Source organism: Heliangelus exortis, chromosome 5 (genome assembly GCF_036169615.1).
Source record: "Heliangelus exortis chromosome 5, bHelExo1.hap1, whole genome shotgun sequence".
Taxonomy (NCBI): Eukaryota; Metazoa; Chordata; class Aves; order Apodiformes; family Trochilidae; genus Heliangelus; species Heliangelus exortis.
In genome coordinates this window covers 773,070-791,417 of record NC_092426.1, presented here as the reverse complement: position 1 = coordinate 791,417, position 18,348 = coordinate 773,070, and the positions used below count along the sequence as shown (strand labels likewise).

Sequence of the window (18,348 nt, the reverse complement as noted above, 5' to 3'; positions counted from 1 at the left end):
GAAATTTTTCTGGAATACATTCTTTCAAATATTTCCAACCAGCTCTTTAGTCTCCCCAATATGCATTATAAGACTGACAAGCAATGATTACACAGTGAACTGTAGCATAAAATTAATTTTAGTAGCACCTCATGTCACACTAGACTGTCATGATTTTTTGTAATCATCACCAAATTTTAACAGTATAATGTTAATTTAAGACAAACTCAAACCCTCACTTTCTGTTGTCATTTTCTCTGATTCATTCACTTTAAGCCTTTCCCAATGGTTTTCCTCCTCTTCTTCCAGGTCTCTGACTTCCTGATGTTCTCTATGATTGTGTTCTTCCTTTTTCTTCCTCCTCACCTTCTCCTGGGCAGATTTTGACATGGCAACTTTTATCTGCAAACCAAATAAGGCACCCATTATGATACACAGGATGATGTAATGGGCAAGTTACCCAATAAGTTGTTACCCAATTCTTGATATTGTCTTAAAATAAAAATAGAAAACTACTGTTTTCATGCTTTTTTATTGTTTTCACCATTATTCTACAAAGAAAAAGGAAATTATTGATATCAATAACGAGTCAAATCCTGAAAAGAGCCAACTGTGTGCTTGCTGCATGACAAGTAGGACTACTGGCAAAAAGAAGCAACATTACAGGGTTTAATCTATTTTTCATACTTAAGGGAAATATTTATTTAGTCAAAAATGTTTGAATAGTTAGAGAATTAATGTCTACAAGAAGTGATCTTCTACTTCTCAGGCACCATTGTGTTCTTTCCTAGAATTTGATGCTAAACAACACAAAACTTCTGGTTTAGGCTTAGTGTAATTAGCAAACATTAGAAGAAAGCAGCTCTCTTCTCATTGCTGTCTACAAAACTGTTAAATAAGCACTAAGAGCAGTCATCCAGATGTTGATAAAGTGTTAATCCAGCTTCAGCCTTCACCTTACAATGCAACTCAACAACTGACATAAATAAAAGGACTTGCACACACTGTTGCAAGGCAACCGAGGGCTGAATTAATCCACTTGAATCAAACATGACACAGAGACCACAGCCTGTGTTCAGCTCTGTTCACACAGATCAAAGCAGGGAGCTGGACAGCAAGAGGGCTCTGAAATTCTTACCTCTCTTTCATTTTCAGCCTGGAAATGAGCCAGGCTGCTCTGCTGGAGGCTTCTCCCTGCTGCTGGCTCAGCCTGCTCCTCTCCTGTGCCTGCACACCTCAGGGCCTGGCTGTGTGTCTGTGCAGGAGGAGGGCTGCCAAAAACACCTGGGAAGCAAATCACATTGCACCCTCACCAAAATAAACATTTTATTCAGCAGAACCCAGCAAAACCAAACAAAAGAAAACCCAACATCCAAGATGTTATCCTATTAGTGTCAGTTTCCCCCCAAAACTACTCTTACCTTCCTCTAGCGAGCAGGATGGATGAACAGCCCTGTGTGCATGCTGGGCTAAGTGGAATGGAACAGCACTTCCAGTAACTGCAGAACTCCCAACCATCCTTCTTTTTATTCCCCTTTAAATGAAGATTGCTCCTGACATAAAATATTGTAAGGAATCTACTTCTCCTTCTCCCACTCTCAATAAAAGTACAATTCCCCCTCCTTTAAACTATTATGAAATATAGGAGATAATGTTGGTTTTTCAATACCTTTACCAACAATCACAACTGCATCTTCAGACAGGACACTTGGTGAAATGAAATCCAGGTTGTTCAGCTGTGGAAAACTAGATGTTGACTCTGCAAGACCTTTAAAAAAATAAATCCCACAATGTAAGTCATGAGGTGTCTGTGCTGGTACATATTTTGTTCTTCCAAAATGTCACCATCTGCTGACATCTGAATTTAATCAGTGGACTTCCAAAAGTTACTGAAGTTAACAGGATTTACTAAACATTGATATCCTCACAATCATGGAAAGCATATAGCAAATAAAACTTCTACCAAAAGATTGTAAAGAAAACCAATGTTTGTAAGAGGCTTTTTCAATCAACTGATTCAAATGAAAAAAACAGAAGCTAGGAGTTAGTCTAAAGGACAGAAAGAAAGAAAAAAAAATACAAAAAGAAGGGACCTGCTTGGGACAAGAAAACACTCCATCCTTTGACACAAAATAAAAATGCAATGAGATGTCTTACTGGAAGGGAGACTCATGTTCAGTGGTAAAAAAAATCTTTCAGCTGATAAGAGCAGTTTAACAGCACACAGATTTTTACAAGTTCTCAAAGTACCAGTGAAAAAAATTCAGAGCTTTTTGAGATGAGGCTTGTGTGATGGGCCAAGGCCAGTAAGTAGTGGGAGAGCAAAAGGCTTTTTTTCCCCAGTTAGCTGCCCAGGTATGACATTAACTTCCTATCAGGAAGTTCACTGCTTGCAACATTTTGACCTTTCCTACTCTTACCCAGCTGGAGTCCAGTGAATTTTCACCCAACACTGCACTGAATTTTGAAGTGCACATCTTCACAGGTGGCAAGAACACATCTTACCCTGACACAGAAATGCAGGGTACCTCAGCACCAACTCAGTTTGACCAAATAGCACCTGGCAACTCCCTTTTTTAAGAGCTGAAGGGACACAAGCTCATTGAAGAAGAGCAGACATGGCAAAGTGACCACCCTGTTTGCATCTCTGAAGCAAGATATGTGTGGGAAAGGGCAGCAAATTACCTGTGCTGAAGTTATGTTCTTCCACATTTGGGTCTTTCCTTCTTCCTGAAGAGACTTTTGCAGGCTGTGATTTAGTGCCCAGTAGTGGGAAGGTGTCTGACCTGTAAAATAGAAAATTATCTTTTATAAATAGAATTCCACACACAAGTTTAAATAACACTTTGCAGCAAGGACACCAATCAATAGATTTCAGTTTCTCCTCCCCAGTGTCCCTGGTGGACAAAAATTTCCACTGTGCTTCCACAAATATTCACACTAAGCAGAAAAAGAAATAAAATTCAACATAAATTATTTGATGAGTGAGTCCATGATGAAGAACACCACAAACACAACCCTTAGGAGTACACTTTACACTAGGACTAAGTCCATATCCATAAATCTAAAGAATCACTTGGCCTCAGGGCCTGGCACTGTTAGATGAGTGTGACCCAAGCCATTAGCCCTGTTTCCAGCCCAGTGTCCTGCACACAGACATCCACCAGGAAAATGCTGTTATCTACAACACAATCTTGTTACTTCCTTTTTTTTTTCCTAAAATGAGACATTCACATACTAAAGGTGCTTCAAGCCAGAGCCCTGTGCTGACAAATGCAGTGTGTAGGTAGGGAACAGTCCCAGGGGCAGAGCAGCTGCTGGGACTGAAACACACAGGACTGCAGGACTTGGTTTTAAGCTCTGGAGGAAAGCTCCTGCTTCAGAAACTTCACTAACACCAGTACCAAGCACCCATTTCTCATAGTAGTTTATCAGTGGATAAACCCATCCTTCCAAAAGTAAATACACAGAAAAACTCCACATTCTTGTTGCCAAACAACTCAGGTTTTGTGGACAGAAAATCCCTATTGCCAGTGCTTGCAAATGAGCTGAATTTCTGAAATTCTTATGGGCATTCCAAGGCTTTTAATGTCTTTTGGGATATGTTTTGTCACTTCTACAAATTCAGTCTTCCTGCCAGATGTCCTCTCTCTTCCTTGCTACTTCATAATTCCTGTCTCTGTGAATCCTGTCAAACATTAAGCTCATGGGTCACTGAATAATGGGAATGGCACCTGGTATGGAGTGAGTCCTGGGCAAAGCCTTGCCTGGGAACACAACACAGACCTTTGCATTTCTTAGGTATTCTAGATGTTTAATGTCTTATTCTAATTATTATTTTTAAAACCTGTGATTCAGTGGTAATGCATATAGGGAATATCCACACACATTTGTTAGTTAGGAGACTTCACAGCTGTGGAAACCCTGAATCATTCCAGCCTTTCTCTGTCCCTAAAACTTTGTTTTTTCATATTCCTTCTCCTCCTTACCATTCTGCTAATGCAGTTGTATGCCAGTTACATATGGATGTGTTTAGTAGACACAAAAATACAAGGTAGATCTGGACCAGGGCTACAATCAGCTTTGTCATAGGCTCCACAACCAGAAAGAGAGATTTGGCACTGCAAAATTTGCAAAATTCAGAAAATTCCTCAAAACCTTTTTTTTCATTAAAACATGAAATAGTTTATAAACAACTGGGCCATTGCTGTTTACTATCAGAGTCATATGTGTCATCACACCTTTTTTTTTGTAGAATTCTTATTTTAAATTAACAAAGGTCTGTCAATAGTGAAATTGAAGCAGTTCATGATCTGCAAAATTAAGGAACATCTACATGGTCTTCCTTGTAATGAAAAAACCAACCCACTCCTTCAATTTCCAAGCTGTAATAAACAAGCTTTATCCTTCCTCTTAACTCGTTCTCCTTCTTACTCATTTGTTTAGGCTATGGTTCACATACTAGGCTAAAGCCTTAATAAAATATTTACTACCTCTGGCAGCACTTCACTGCACTGTGTTACTGTGGAACTCTTCCAAATTAAAAGCTAACACATATTAGAATAACATAATTAAGCAGCTATGTTATACAGCAAAGTAATTTTAGATAGGAAAACAATCCATGTAAAAACCAAGCAATTAAGCAAAGCAATGCTATATAAAAATATATATATATTAGAGCTTTCACCCCCTTTAATATTTAACTAAAGCAGCAGAGGCTGTGAGAGCTCCAGAGCCACTCACGTTCTCCTCCTCCTCCTGGGGGCTGTGGACACAGGTGAAGCCCGAGACTCCTGGCTGTAAACTCCACTCTCAGTGCAGGAGCCCAGGCTGGGGGAAGAGGCCTGGGAGAGGGAGTCCCCAGACAGATCCAGTTTAAGAGCAGAATCAGGACTTTCCAGGTCTGAGAAGTTGCTGCTGAGCTTTGCCCTCTTTTTGGCTGCGCTGTTCCGTAGCGACCTAAGTGAGTTCTGCATCTAAACAGGATTGGGAACAGGTTTTAGTCACTGCATGGGGAAAAAAACCTTTGTTAAGCAGAAGGCAGGATGTTCCTGAGGGTTCAGTTCAGCCCATGGGAGCAAGGGGAATGCCCACTTCCTTGGGTATGCTGTGTTATATCCAGCCCTTCCATCAAAATTCCACTGATGCCTGGAGCAGACATGGGAAGTTCACTCCAACACTGGGATGTATTGCTTTCCCCAGCTTCTATCTGACACCCAGAGGTATCTATGGAAACCTGCTGCACGGATGACAGTATCACAAAACTGAAGCCAGAAACATTTATTTTCTGGCTCCTGATTGAAAATAAAAGCCAGTATCGTAACCATTATATCAATGATTAACGTGTGTCACATCACACCCAAACCAACCTCTTCCTGGTCCACTTCCTCGCCATCAACACGTAGCTCTGAGAGCTCAGCTGCAAGCTTCTTATCCACCTCCTCCAGCCACAGCTCCTCACACTCCTCACTCCTCCACTTGGCCACCTTCCTGCCCACCTTGTCGGGCAGCGGGCGAGGGATGGGGGGCACGGGCACGGCCCCGCTCAGGCCCCTGCAGGAGGCTGGGTGCTTCACCAGGGTGGGCTTCAGCTGCAGAGGGGAATGCTGCTCCTGCAGACTCTCCCCTGAAGGAGACACACACAGGATTCAGCCCTTGGGAGGGGTGGCAGGAACAGCCCTCAGCAGAACCAACCTCTGCCTGGCACCAGGAGAGGGTTAGGAAGCACACTCATGCACACAGCTTGAGTTACCCCTATAAACACCTGCCCAGGACATTCTCTTTGGCTCAGTATAAGCAAATTTTAATAAAAACAGTAAGGACATAAAACCAGTTGTGCTGGGTAAGGTAAGGAGGTAAGAAACCAACATTTCAGAGTATTCAGAGAGGGCTCAGGAAGCTCCTCAGTCAGAGGTCTGACCCGAGCTCACCCAGAGTCCTGGCAGAGACCTCCACTGCCTGCATCAAGAGATTCTGCTCCTGGCATCTCCAGCCTGCAGCAGCTCCACAGGGAGCACTAACAAAGCACTTCCTTGTGTTCCAAACCCAGTGTCACAAATCCCTTCCCTGGCTCCCCCACGTATCCATGCACACACGTGTGATAGAAATACAGACACACATGGGTGGAAGGAAGTGTCTCTCATGAACCACAGCAGTGATTCCCTCCCTAACTTCATTTTTACACAATTCATAACTTTCAGTATTCCTCCTCCAACATCAGTTTTCCAAATGCACCAAACCCCTGTTCCTGAATACTGACTTGTGCACATTTTTCAATAGTTAATTTAAAAAAAATCAACCAGTCTTGTCTCTTTGCATGGTATTAGCTATTCCCTCCCCTCTCTACCTTTTCCATTTCCCCACATTTCAAGCTCAGTTATCAATCTCTTCCACTTCCGGGGTCTCGTACCAATCAGTGTTTCATGCATGTGCATACCAACATGTACTTAGCACCTTTAAACAGTAATTACCTTTCTTAATGAAGAAAAAAAGAAGACTAGTGCCCTAGCAAACCCTCCTTCAAGCTGCTGTAATAAAAGTAAAGTTACTCCAAAGAAAGGGAAAAAAATTAAATGTGTATGGACACTACACAGAAAATTAGCAAGTGATGAGCACACATCTATAAGGTAAAGTTTCATGCACTCGAGGGAGGTGACTTCCAAAGCATTAACTCAGAAAGTTTCTACATGGGCACAAAAATATGGGTCTCAGTTACAAGGAAATGTAAAATAGATTTCCCTAAATCAGTGCAAAATTTTATGTGGAAACTGTTCATCTTGAATACAGGTTTGCCTCGTGACTGATTAGGAATCAATTTAAGATAAACAGTACAACTATTTCTAACTGAAAGTAAGACTGCCCTTAGTAAGTATTTGTCAGGAATCAGCTAAACTGCTGAAGCTGTAATGAAATAAACCATTTCAGTATAACTAAGGTGTGCATGAGGTCTTCCAGGACAGGAAATGAGACCATGAACAGCAGTCCCTGCCATCAGCTGTCAGTCTGAACTGGGGTGAAAGCAGCACACATTCTGCTCATTACAGATGTGGCTGCTTGGAACCAGGTTTAAAAGAGCTCTTCTGTGCCTGAGGAGCTCAATACATATATTTCCAAGTCCAAATAAAGAAGCAAAAAGGCAAAATGCAGTGAGTTATATTTTTCTTGCACGTGCATTGATTAGAGTACCAAAATCAGAGGTATTTCTCTACTGCCTTTCTTTCAAAGTGCTAGATATCAGGTCAAAATAGTTTCTATTTTAGTTCAAAGAAAAAGTTTTCCCTAATACATTACTGATAAGAAAAGCAGAGCTGCAGCATATTATGCTTTAGGACAAAATACACAGACTTCACTTTTTAAAAGAAGCCTCCAGTGATGTGACTTGGCCAGCACCAGTATGAAACCCTCTTGTTTCTAATCACAACTGGTAACTGTGGTTAGACCAGTAGGCACTGATAATTCTTCATTTACCTCCACAGTAAGTGTCTGGCTCCTGCTTGAAGCCATGCAAAAGCTGACCTGAAATCTGTTTTCATTACCCTGACACCATTCCTACCTGCACTGTCTCCTGCCTTTTGACTGAGAAGCTGCTTCTGTGAGCTGGGCTTGAGCAGTCCTTCAAAGCTTTTCAGAGGCCAGGAGTTTGAGAAGCTCATGGTCCTGTCTTGTGACTTCTTTGGAGAGTCAGCTGGAGAGGAGAGGTGTTTGGGGCTGTTCCTGGGTGATGACAGAGGGTAAGATGGCAGAATGAAGGTGCCCTGGCTTGCATTAGGAGCCTGGAGGGACACTGTGTGCTCTGCTTGATTGCAAAAACTTCTCTGGGTCTTGCTGGAAAAATTTAGGCTGGCACTAACTGAGCAAAGAAAAAGAGAATAGTATTTTTGGTAATTAGCCTCTTTGACACTCCTATAATAATTATTTACAATTAAATAATGCACTTTCTAGACAGTCAGAACTGAAGGTCAGCATTTTACCCAAGCAAACAGACAAATCAGCTTATTTTGTTTTGCACATTGCATTGTCCTTCAAAATATCCATTTTCTTGAAAAATAAACGTGTATCTGGACCTAGAGGGCTTTAACTCCTTCCCCTGAAGATCAGATGGCACACTGCCCACATACCCTCAGGCTTTTAGCCATGGAAGTGGCCAAGAGGATGAGTTTTAACAGAGTTCCTGTCAGTCTCTGGCTCACTGAGTCTCAGACTCACTGAGAGCACAGCCCCACAGGCAATTCCAGAGGCACAGCTGGGAGAGTGGAACAGCACAGCCCAAGAACAAGTGACAGTGTGAGTCAGGTTGGGGAACCTATTAATTGTCCATGTCACTTCAAAAAAACAAAAAAAATTATTTTGCTTTCAGTTATGGCCTAAAAAATCCCCTCAAAAATCAGATGACTCCAAGGTCTGTGTCTGATGCTCCTTTCCAAAGCTGCAGTATCCTGGCATTCCCCCAGGATTGTGCAGCAGCAAAACTGAGACAACCAAGTCAGGTGTGGGTTGTACTGGCAGAGAAAAGCTCAAGTAATTATCTCTGGCACAAAAGCTGCTTGCAGAGAATAAATCAGCAAGTTAGGGCAAAGTACCTGGCAGCCTCCTGAAGACTGAAGCTAAGAGAAGAGAACATTGACTTTGCAGCTACAGAGGCAAAAAACAAAGAGGAAATTCTTTCCTTCTCTCCACAGGTATGAGAAAAAGACTACCTAGAGCCCACAAGTGGCTAGAAGGAAGCTGAGTACATGAGGCTCCTACTTATCTTCCAAGAAGACTGTCAGCTCTATCCCTTGTCCAACACATCTGGACCACTCAAAGCAGCTCTGTCCACAGATGTGGGATCAGCACCATCCATTCCTTCCAACAGTGAGTTTATTGCTTCATTAAGTGCACATCTGGCATTTTTACTACGCAGTAATGACAGAAACATAAAAACACACAGAAACTCATCTTACAAACAAGTCTGTAAGTGTTGGAGGTCCCGATGTGCCTCAGCCTCCAGCTCCTGGGTTAAGGTGCACCAGATCAAATCTCACTTTTGCAACCAGCAGCAAAAGCCATCTGGCTGTCTGACTGGCAGAAACCTCCACAAACTGCAGTAACACTACAGAATTAAAAGCTTTACACACTGAAGTCACTTGCACCCAGCTGCAAACACCACTCCTGAAACCCGGTGAAACAAGAGTACTAATAAATGCAGCACAGAAACAGAGACATTCCCAGAGTAACATGCACTGACTTACTCTACAGTTAGAATCCATATACCTTTGTCTTGCTGAGAGTTACTTAATCCTAAAAGCTGTAAATCAGAGTCCACACTGCCACTCCTCCCGCGTGGCTGCGTGTATCCAAGCGTTCCACATTTCCCTGAAATTTGTGGCTGATGAGAGCCCATAGCACCTTTCAAAAGAAAAAAACCAAATCATTAGATAAATACTTAGCATAGAATACTCAACAAAAAACACACATTAATATTTAACAGTGAATGAAGAGTATTTTGTCTAACTTCTAGTGTAAAATACATCTACCTTCAAAGTATTTAATCCAGGCGTTCCTAAGCAACCTCACTACAGTGCTCGTAGTCACAAACTGGAAAAGTGGCTGCCCATTCTTCCAGGGCACTTTTCCAACAGAGACTTGTATGGGTGGTCAAAAGAAACACCCAGAACAATCCCCTCTTTGAATATAAGACAATAAAGGGTTGTCAGCACCTTAAAGCCCTGAAACACAGCGAGTTTCTCTGGAGCGATGTCAGCGGTAGCAGAGCAGTGAGTAACCCTGGCATGCCACCCGTGTCACCACTCCCCAGACAAAGCAGAGGACAGAACTTGCTGCCAAGTGATGAGAATAAATCAGGCCTGGTCTTGCCCAGCCTTTCACATGCCTTTTGGCTACGAAAACACTCAGTGCTGAGTCTACACTGCTGGTGTGAATTAAGTGGAGCGCTCTGCCCTCCATCTTCCCCTGCCCTGGGTTTCAAAATAAATGCTGGTTTTCACCTCAGACACAATCTCTGCTGCTCCCTCCTCACACAGCTTTCCACCCTAGCTGTTTATGCAGTGTAAGAAGAGCAAATATGCAAATCTACACTAGAAATGCTTGGCTCTGCTCCCCCGAGCAGCCTGCCATACATAAACAGGACCTTCCCAGATGCTGTCCAGCTTATGCTGCTCCATACCCTGACAACACCATCAACAAACTCTCAACAGCAATCCTTTTACCACAGAGTCTGCTATCCTAGCCAACAACATATTCCAGCTCAACAGTCAGTAAAATTCCGTGCATTTTTAAAATTTGCTGCTTTATCTCATTTTATCCTATTGTTTTGAAGTGGCACAGACTTCTCCAGGAGCAGGGACGGGACTGCTGCCATTTGCTGGAGGCATAGCCCTGTGACTAATAACCAGTTCTTCACAGTAAATGAAAATCAATTACAAAACAAATAATCAACCACAGACAAATCGTGCTCATGAAGCTACAAATTTATGCCTGGGTTCTTCCAAATCTATTTTGTAAACAGCAGACCAAACGTTTTTCTGTGGTAATACTTACCAGCACAAACAGAAGAATGCTCAGAGTTAAAATCTATACTATTCTGAAAAAAATTCCTTGAAGCTCTTTTTCTGCTAAAAAATAACTCATCACTGCCTGGAACGCCTTGAGAGGGCCTCAACTTTGGAGAATGGAGAAAATCATTGGCTGTAGAGAACTGCAGGAAAAAGGAAAATAAAGAGACATCCGTGTGTGTGAAATGAAAGCACAATGTAACTTGGTCATCTAGGTCCCACCACAGCCCAGACCCCTCTCTCTTTACAGTGAAACTACACAAACCATTGCCAATAGGATAAAGAAGACAGAATTGATGGGAAATAAAGGGTTTTTTCCCTGTTATTCAGACAATCAGAAGAAGAGAGTGTGTGCACATGAGCCATACCTCCTGCAGGTTGGGTAATGGCCTCAACCCCCAGCACCACCTGAGTGCTAAAAAACCCCCTAATCCTATTTCCCAACATCAGAGTCTCCCCTGGCCCTTTCTGTGCAGATCTGTAACATCAGAGCTGAAGCAAAGATAAGTTGGTTACAGCCAGGTCAATGGCTCAGAAACTCAGATCCTTCACACAAAACAGGGTGAGGATTTTTTAAAAGCTTAAAATGCAGCACAAGCTCCCTGGGTCATCAACATAAACTGCCAGACCTCCTTTGGTTATAAAATGCAAAACATCTTGATGAGTGTCTTCTTTTCCCAGCTACCCAGTACTATAAGTATTTTAAGCATCAGAAAGTGTTTTAGTTGGTTTCCAGTTCTCACTGCTCACACTGAAGGGAAAAAAACACAAACTGGTGGAGTTGCACTGCTCATTAATTTTTAAAATTTATTTTAAATGTTTTTAAAATAAAAATCTTAAAATTTTGAACATTTAGCTCTGTGTTTAAATAGCAGCTACTTGAGGTGTGAAAAAAAAAAAACTTGGATTTAGCCTAAAAGCTGTGTCTGATAATACAAGCATCTTGTAATGAGAACTGGCCACAGATAAAGGAAAAATCTGAATAATATAAATATTTAGCAAAGAAAAGAACACACTTAAGATAAAAGTTTCTTGCTTTCTGATTTAATTAGTAAAATCAGCAATGTAAATGACTTCCAGGCTACACTAACTCTGCTCTCCTCTTTCAGACACAAGGCTCTGTACAGAGCCCCAAAGAGAAGTCTGAACAGAAATGGAAATATTTATTCAGTGCTGGAAAGAACAGCATCATGTTGAGCCTAAAAACCTCCTTTACTCAATATACCAACTGTGTGAATGGAAATGTGTACTCTAACACAGGCATAGCACATGCATTTATAAAAATAAATCTTTTTCATTTCACTTAAGATCACAGTTCACTGTAAATACAGATTCTGAGACTGGGAACCCCACAAAAACTCTGGCACCATGGCACTGCAAGTCTTCATTAGTCAGTAACTCAATTATCTCCTAATTCCCAGCAGGGAAAAGTCCCCTCAGACTGGGCACACAGACCATCCAGTCCCCCAGAGAGCTCAGGGCTCTGCTACATGTTCCCTGTACTGGGATAAATCCCAGAGTAATTTAACAGATTACAGAAACTATCAGGTCAAACAAACAGCAGCTAAATGCTCCAGTATCTTGATGGGCTTTAATTTAATGTTTCATCACCAAAGCACCACAGTGTGGTCAGGACTTAGACCTGAAGCAGCAGAGTCACAAGATGAACAGCATCACTATGAGCACACACTGGTTTTAAACCACTGTAAAATTTACTTTGTCACAGAGCATCTAAGAATAAAATTGTTTACAGTTACGGAATAGAGACAAAAAAACTTCAAGAGCTTCTGTAAAACCTTCAGGTCCCTGCCAACTAAAGATTCACAACTTCTCAGCAAGATATATATATATATATATATACACAAGCCAAGAGAAATAAAAAAAATCCAACTTCTCAGGAAAAAAGAACTCTACAATTCAAACTTTTAAATTACATGCTTCTAATTCTCCTCCCTCCAAAGACTGTCCTCCCTTAAAAATGGAAAAAAAAAAAAAAAAAAACCCGAAACCAAACCAGACAGCAACTCACCCATGGTACCTGTTAGCAGCAGTAAACAAGAGAAGCAGCACTGTGCCTGTGTTTCCATTTAGGGCTTTAAAATCCCAGCCAGTTCCCAAAGGGAGAGCTGCTGCTCATCCCAGCACTCAGGGCCAAGGTACACAGCCTCTGGAATGGAACAGCTTCCCTCTTCTGGGAGGGCTTTTGTGGCAAACAAAAATGGCAAAAATGTCAGCTTTACTTCCAAGAGTGCCTCTCCCCTTGCTGCTGAGCACCACACTCCCTGGGCTCCCAGCTCAGCAGATCTGACTGAATCATCTGCACAACCAGGCAAAATCTCAAGCGTGCAGGATTTTAAGCAAATCCACCAAAATGCTCAAAAGCTTAAAAGTTTACATAAAATCTTCCTCCCTGAAAGCCAGTGCTAATGCAGGACCTGACTCTTTAATCGGCCTTTGAGGATTAGGTTTTCACTTAAAATATTTGTAAGGCAACTGCTGAGTTCAAACAGGACAGCAAAGGAAAAGTGAAGGATGCTCGGTACAAAAGGCAGGAACCTGAATCCCATTTTTAGTGGGAGACAGCAGCAAGAATCCAGTACATAGGAAATGATTTAGTAGGACCTGAGCAGGAAACGTGAAGCTTTGCAAAGAGTAAGAGCAGGATTCCTAGCACTGGGTGCTGTGCTGGCTTTTTCTCACCTGGCACCCTGAGGACACCAGTTTTGTTTTGAAAAGGAGAAAAAAGAGCAGTGGACAAGTGGGTGAAGGGAGCTGTTCCAGGTGGTTACAAGTGAGGACAAAGCAGAAGGTGAGAACTCAGCATTCCTGCTCCTGTGGTCAGCTGGCTGGAAAACATCACTTTCAATCTGCCTCTCCTTAGTCCCACAAATAAATGGATTAGCTGTACAAAACCCTTACACCTCATTTTTCCACACAGACAAAACAATCTATGCAGAGGGAGGAACTTGCACAACACTGACAGGATTGTACAACTTTGTTCAGTTGTTCCAATCCCAGCTGCAGGAATCAGAGCTGATTCCCTGGATGCAAATTATAATTGCAGTGATTACAGATTTGCTAAACATAGGCACGCAGGGCAGTGGCAGATAACCACAGACCTAAAGCTGCCAGATGTTCTACTGAAGTAGATGGCAGACCCTGGCAAAGGCATCTAAAGGTTTCAGCTTTGTTTAAATTCTCCCAGCACCAAAATGTTGGAAAATATTTGAATCCATCCACCAAAAGAAACATTCACTTGGTGAGCCCCTGGGAGTGACCTGGCTGCACTGGGGGAGACAAGAGGTCCCCCCACTCATCAGCACTGTGCTGCCAGAGGAGAGATCAAGGATAGCACAAATATTTCATGCTAACTCCCCAAAATACTCCCAGCCTGCAGAAAAAACAGAGCTCCCATCCCAGAGACTGACACCTCAGCTGACAATGAAAGGATGGCTTTGTCCCACTGAGGGGTCAGCCACCTCCCTGTCCCTTCAGCCCCAGCCCTGAACAACAGAAGAGCCTTTGTTTCATAAAACAAACTCCACACATCACTTCAACACTCACAAACTCTTCAGCTATTACATTCCCTGGTTATCAGATCAGCACCTCAATGGAGAATGCCACAGGCATTGCAGACAGTGCAGTTGTGGGAAATTGGGTGTAATTCCTGTACATTTTATCTCCTACACCTCACACTTCAGTGAAATGTTCAAATGCTCTTGATTCCCCCCAAAGGGCACTGCTTCCAGCAGCAGGCACAGGGGCCCAGAGTGTCTCTGTTTCCCAGGGACAAGCCCAGAGGTAACTCTTTCCCTGCAGCTATTTTCCATACCAGCACATCCCATGTTGAAGGCTCAGCTACCAACTGAGCAGCTGGGGCTCCCAGCACACTGAGGGCTGATGCTCTGGCAACCAGTTTGCTCTTTGTGGCAAACTGGGCAGGGCAGGGCAGCCAGGAACATCTACAGAAGCAGCACTGAATTTTTTTAAAGGTACTTCTGTACCCCAAACTGCAGTGGCTCTGTTCTGGTAGCTTGTTTCTATAACAATTACAGAAGATGAGGTAAGGAGGGGAGGGTTGTTAGAGCAGTGCTCTGAAACTCACTCCTGTGAGCAAGCTGGGAACCCACTGGAAAATGCAACATATTTGGTCACAGCAGGATCATTTCAAGTATTCAATGTCAGCACTCAGAAGAGCAGCAGATTCTGTCAGGCCCCAAAGAAAAGAACATAAATGTTTATTCCAGAACAGGATCTGGTCTGGATTCAGATTGGAATTGCTTACACACTTGCAGGCTAAGCCCTAGGAGGGGAAGCAGACATAATCCATCAGCAGAGAGCACTCACTTCACTGACTTCAGACAACTTGATCCATTGGATTTACAGATAACAGAATCCCAAGCCTGGCTCTGCCAGCTCAGGATTAGAAATTAACAGGACCCTACTGAAGTCCAAAGGAAAATAACCACAGGTTTCTACACTGCATTAATACCCTGTGCTACCAAGCACTTCCCAAGCATGCTCCTCAGATGCTGCTGTGAGGATATGCTCCAGAATGTGAAGCTGCAGGTTCTTTAAAAACAAATGTTACCATTTGATTAACTCAGCCAGAAGGCAGAGAAGCTTCAGCTGAGCAAAAGCAACTGCCTGTGTCAGAGGTGAGGAGGAGGAGGTCGGGTACCCCAGTGTGGCTTTAGAGCAGGGCAGAGGGAAAGGCAGAGTCTGCCCTGATGCTCAGAGCAGCTGCCAAGAACAAGATGTGAAGAAGCCTTAGTTGATCAGCTCAGGTCTGGCTTCCAAAAAGAAAGACAACTGGAAAGCTGAGGTGCTGTGAGCAGCTATTAAGGCAGAAGCCTGTGAGCAGCTATTAAGGCAGAAGCCTTCTATTTCAGTGTATAAGGCACTGAACCATGAAATCCTGCACTAAAACCAAAGGGTAGTAGTAGTCAGAATTAAGACCCACAGATTTATTAAAGACTGGTATCAACCTTTTATTTAGGGACAGAAACACACTGTGTTTCAGGACAGGCACTGCTGGTTCCCTGTGAGCTCACAGATGGGTATGAAACAAAACCAGTTTCAAACAACTTCAGAGGCTGCAGAGAAAAGTCTCATCAATAACCTGACTTATCATCACTGGCAGAGGCTGAGTTTAAAGACCAACCCTTGGAGGCAATGTGCTTTATCTACATTACATTTTTAGTACAGATTAACTTACACATGTTTCACCTCACATCTTATCTGATTAGGAATGTCTAGATGTGGCCTTGGACAACCACTGTAACATGACCCTAAAAATACTAGTAGAAAACCAACTTTAAACATTAAGCTAATTTCATGCATCCTTTCAGCCACAGAATGACTCCAGAAGTTAATTTTTAAGCAAATTAATTTCAAAGGAATGTCTGAATTAATAATTAATTCCTCACATTTACATTAACAAGTGGACTAGCTGAATTTTATGCATGACATACCTTGCTGAAAAGAGGGCAGAAGGAGATACAGGGCTAACTTGCTTTCTCCCTCCAACTCAGATTGCAAAATGCCCCATGGAAAAGAGCTTTATTTATACAGCTTGTGGCAATCTCTTTCAGTTAACAAGGAATGTCTTCAAGTAGAAGAAACACTGTCCATGCTTGCTTGTCCCAGAGTGCCTCCAGTGGAAACACAGTCCACCCACTCCCATCACAGATCCATAGGTGCCACAGGATCAGAGCAGTTTCATGGCATGGATGTAACAAAAACAGTGCCACCAAGAGCCAGTAAATACTGCACCAAAAAAACCATAAAACTGGATAAAAATATGCCCCCTGCCCTGGGGAGCTTTACAGTCTCTGAGATAGATGTAAGAGCAGGGTAAGAGGAATGGTGAGGATGTGAGGAGAGGGCAACCAAGCTGCCAACCTGCAGAGATCAGGTACCTGTTTCAGCACTTAGCCCACTGTGCTGTCTGAAGTGCTGTGGCAGTAAACGTGGGTCTGGCCAAGAGGAATCTTGAAAGAGGAGGTCTTGAAAAGAATTAATCTCACCCTAAATTAGGCCCTTGGTTACAAAGAGCTCTCCAGACTCCACTGACTGCACAGATGAGGTCTCCAATGACCACAGGGCTGTTTAAGAAAGCACTGTGCAAGCAATTAAAATGAAATTAACATGAAATTAACATATCTTTTTCTCCCTTGCACAGGATGTCAAGCAGCATTTGCCCTACCTCCTAATAAAAACCATCTCTGATCTACTTCTTGTTTTAACCAAGGCTGTTCCTTTCCCTCACAAAGATGGGGCAGTTACATTAAATCATGCTTTGATCTTTCACAGGAAGACTGCTAGAGCCAGACCTTATCTCAACTGATACTGGAGTGTAAGGAATCAGTGGAAGTTGAAAAACTGAGTGCTGCCACTATTTCTGAGTGACAAACAAGTGTCACCAGCAGCAGCTGGACAGCTGAGAGGATGAGGGATGCAGGATGGCTGCAGCAGCCTGCCCAGACTGGATTGGTGGGAGGGAGGCTGTAGAGACACAGAGCTACTCCACCAGACAGCTTCAACTTGCACTCAGCTCAGTTTGTCTTGAAGAAGCTCAGTAGGAGGGTGGCTGTGAATCCACAGCAATTTTTAAAACCACAGCTCCCAAAGGCTGGTGGAAGAGTGATTGGGAAGCCCTGTGTCTGCACACTCCCCTTCACCACCCACAGGCAATGAAACAGCCTGCAATTTCTGCTGGACTCAACCATGTTTTTCAAACCTACTTGAACACAAAATATGAGCTGCTGCCTTGTCTCAGCCCTCAGCTGCCTCCCTGTAGGGGTGGGGACAACACTTCTGACACTGCTTACACCAGGGGAACCAATACCACTGAAGCAAGCTGGTAATGCAGGTGGAATTTTGGTACTGTTGCTCATCTGTGCTCAAGTCCAAACTGGCAGCTTTCAAATTCTATCAAACAGGACAGATCCTGTGTTACTTTTGTCAGTCCTTACCTGCAAGTAAGCAAAAAGCTAAGTGGAAAAGAGTTCTACTTCAGTCTGTAATGAATTCTGGTAACTCAGGCACCTCTCAAAGAAGAGCACAAAAGCAGCATGTACATGATTCCTTTGGCAGGGTGCAACTGATGAAGCATTCAAGTTCTGACTTCTCAGAGTTAATGATCTCTTTCTACCACCTTAAATATGCAAGAAAACAACATAAAATGGGAGTGAGAGACAAAGAGAACAAGCCAGAAAGCAGAGGGAAGTGACGAGAAAAAACAATCTCTAGCAGACACAGGATGTCTTAGAAGAAGTCATTAGGTGCAAAAACCCCAAAATAGCAGTTCTTATAAAATGGAATACAGAACATGACAACCAGGATTTTCTCCCTGACCACCTCCTACCTGGCAGCAGTGAAACCCAAGCAACCTGCCCTGACTCACCCCTGCTCCCTGCTCCAAAAGAGGCTTTTACCCACCAGAGGCTGAAACAGATTCTGTTCTGATTCTGCAAAACCAGATGGCACAAACCTGAGCTCTACATCTGTTCCTAAGCAGGAATAAAGTCAAGAATTTGCCATAACACACAGGGGTGTAAGAAGAAAGATGATCCATAAAGCAGAATGTTACTTCCAACCTGCAGTATTGGCATATAGACATATAGAATGTCACCCCAAATGTCACCCCAGGTGATGCAGCCCCACAGAGCAGTGGCTGTCAGACAGGACAAGTCCATCTCAGGGTCTGTCTCCTCCCTGGGATTATTTTCACAGGAGAGGTTAACTGCTCTCTTACACAAGAGCTTCCCCCAGCCTGCTCAGGACTTGCCCACCCCTGAGACCTAAGCCATGG

General features: G+C 43.0%; 1 protein-coding gene across 1 annotated transcript in view; it reads right to left on the bottom strand.

Moving 5' to 3' along the window:
- The window catches only part of TOGARAM1 (TOG array regulator of axonemal microtubules 1), a 33,560-nt gene that overhangs the window by 11,871 nt on the left and 3,341 nt on the right, over nt 1–18,348 (bottom strand). Inside the window, exons 2-10 of the mRNA XM_071745075.1 lie at nt 10,519–10,675; nt 9,232–9,366; nt 7,532–7,828; nt 5,349–5,605; nt 4,723–4,955; nt 2,665–2,765; nt 1,649–1,747; nt 1,118–1,263; nt 219–381 (exon numbers count right to left, since the gene is read on the bottom strand). Coding sequence (XP_071601176.1) covers nt 219–381; nt 1,118–1,263; nt 1,649–1,747; nt 2,665–2,765; nt 4,723–4,955; nt 5,349–5,605; nt 7,532–7,828; nt 9,232–9,366; nt 10,519–10,675 — 1,588 coding nt within the window. The remainder of the gene's footprint in view (nt 1–218; nt 382–1,117; nt 1,264–1,648; nt 1,748–2,664; nt 2,766–4,722; nt 4,956–5,348; nt 5,606–7,531; nt 7,829–9,231; nt 9,367–10,518; nt 10,676–18,348) is intronic.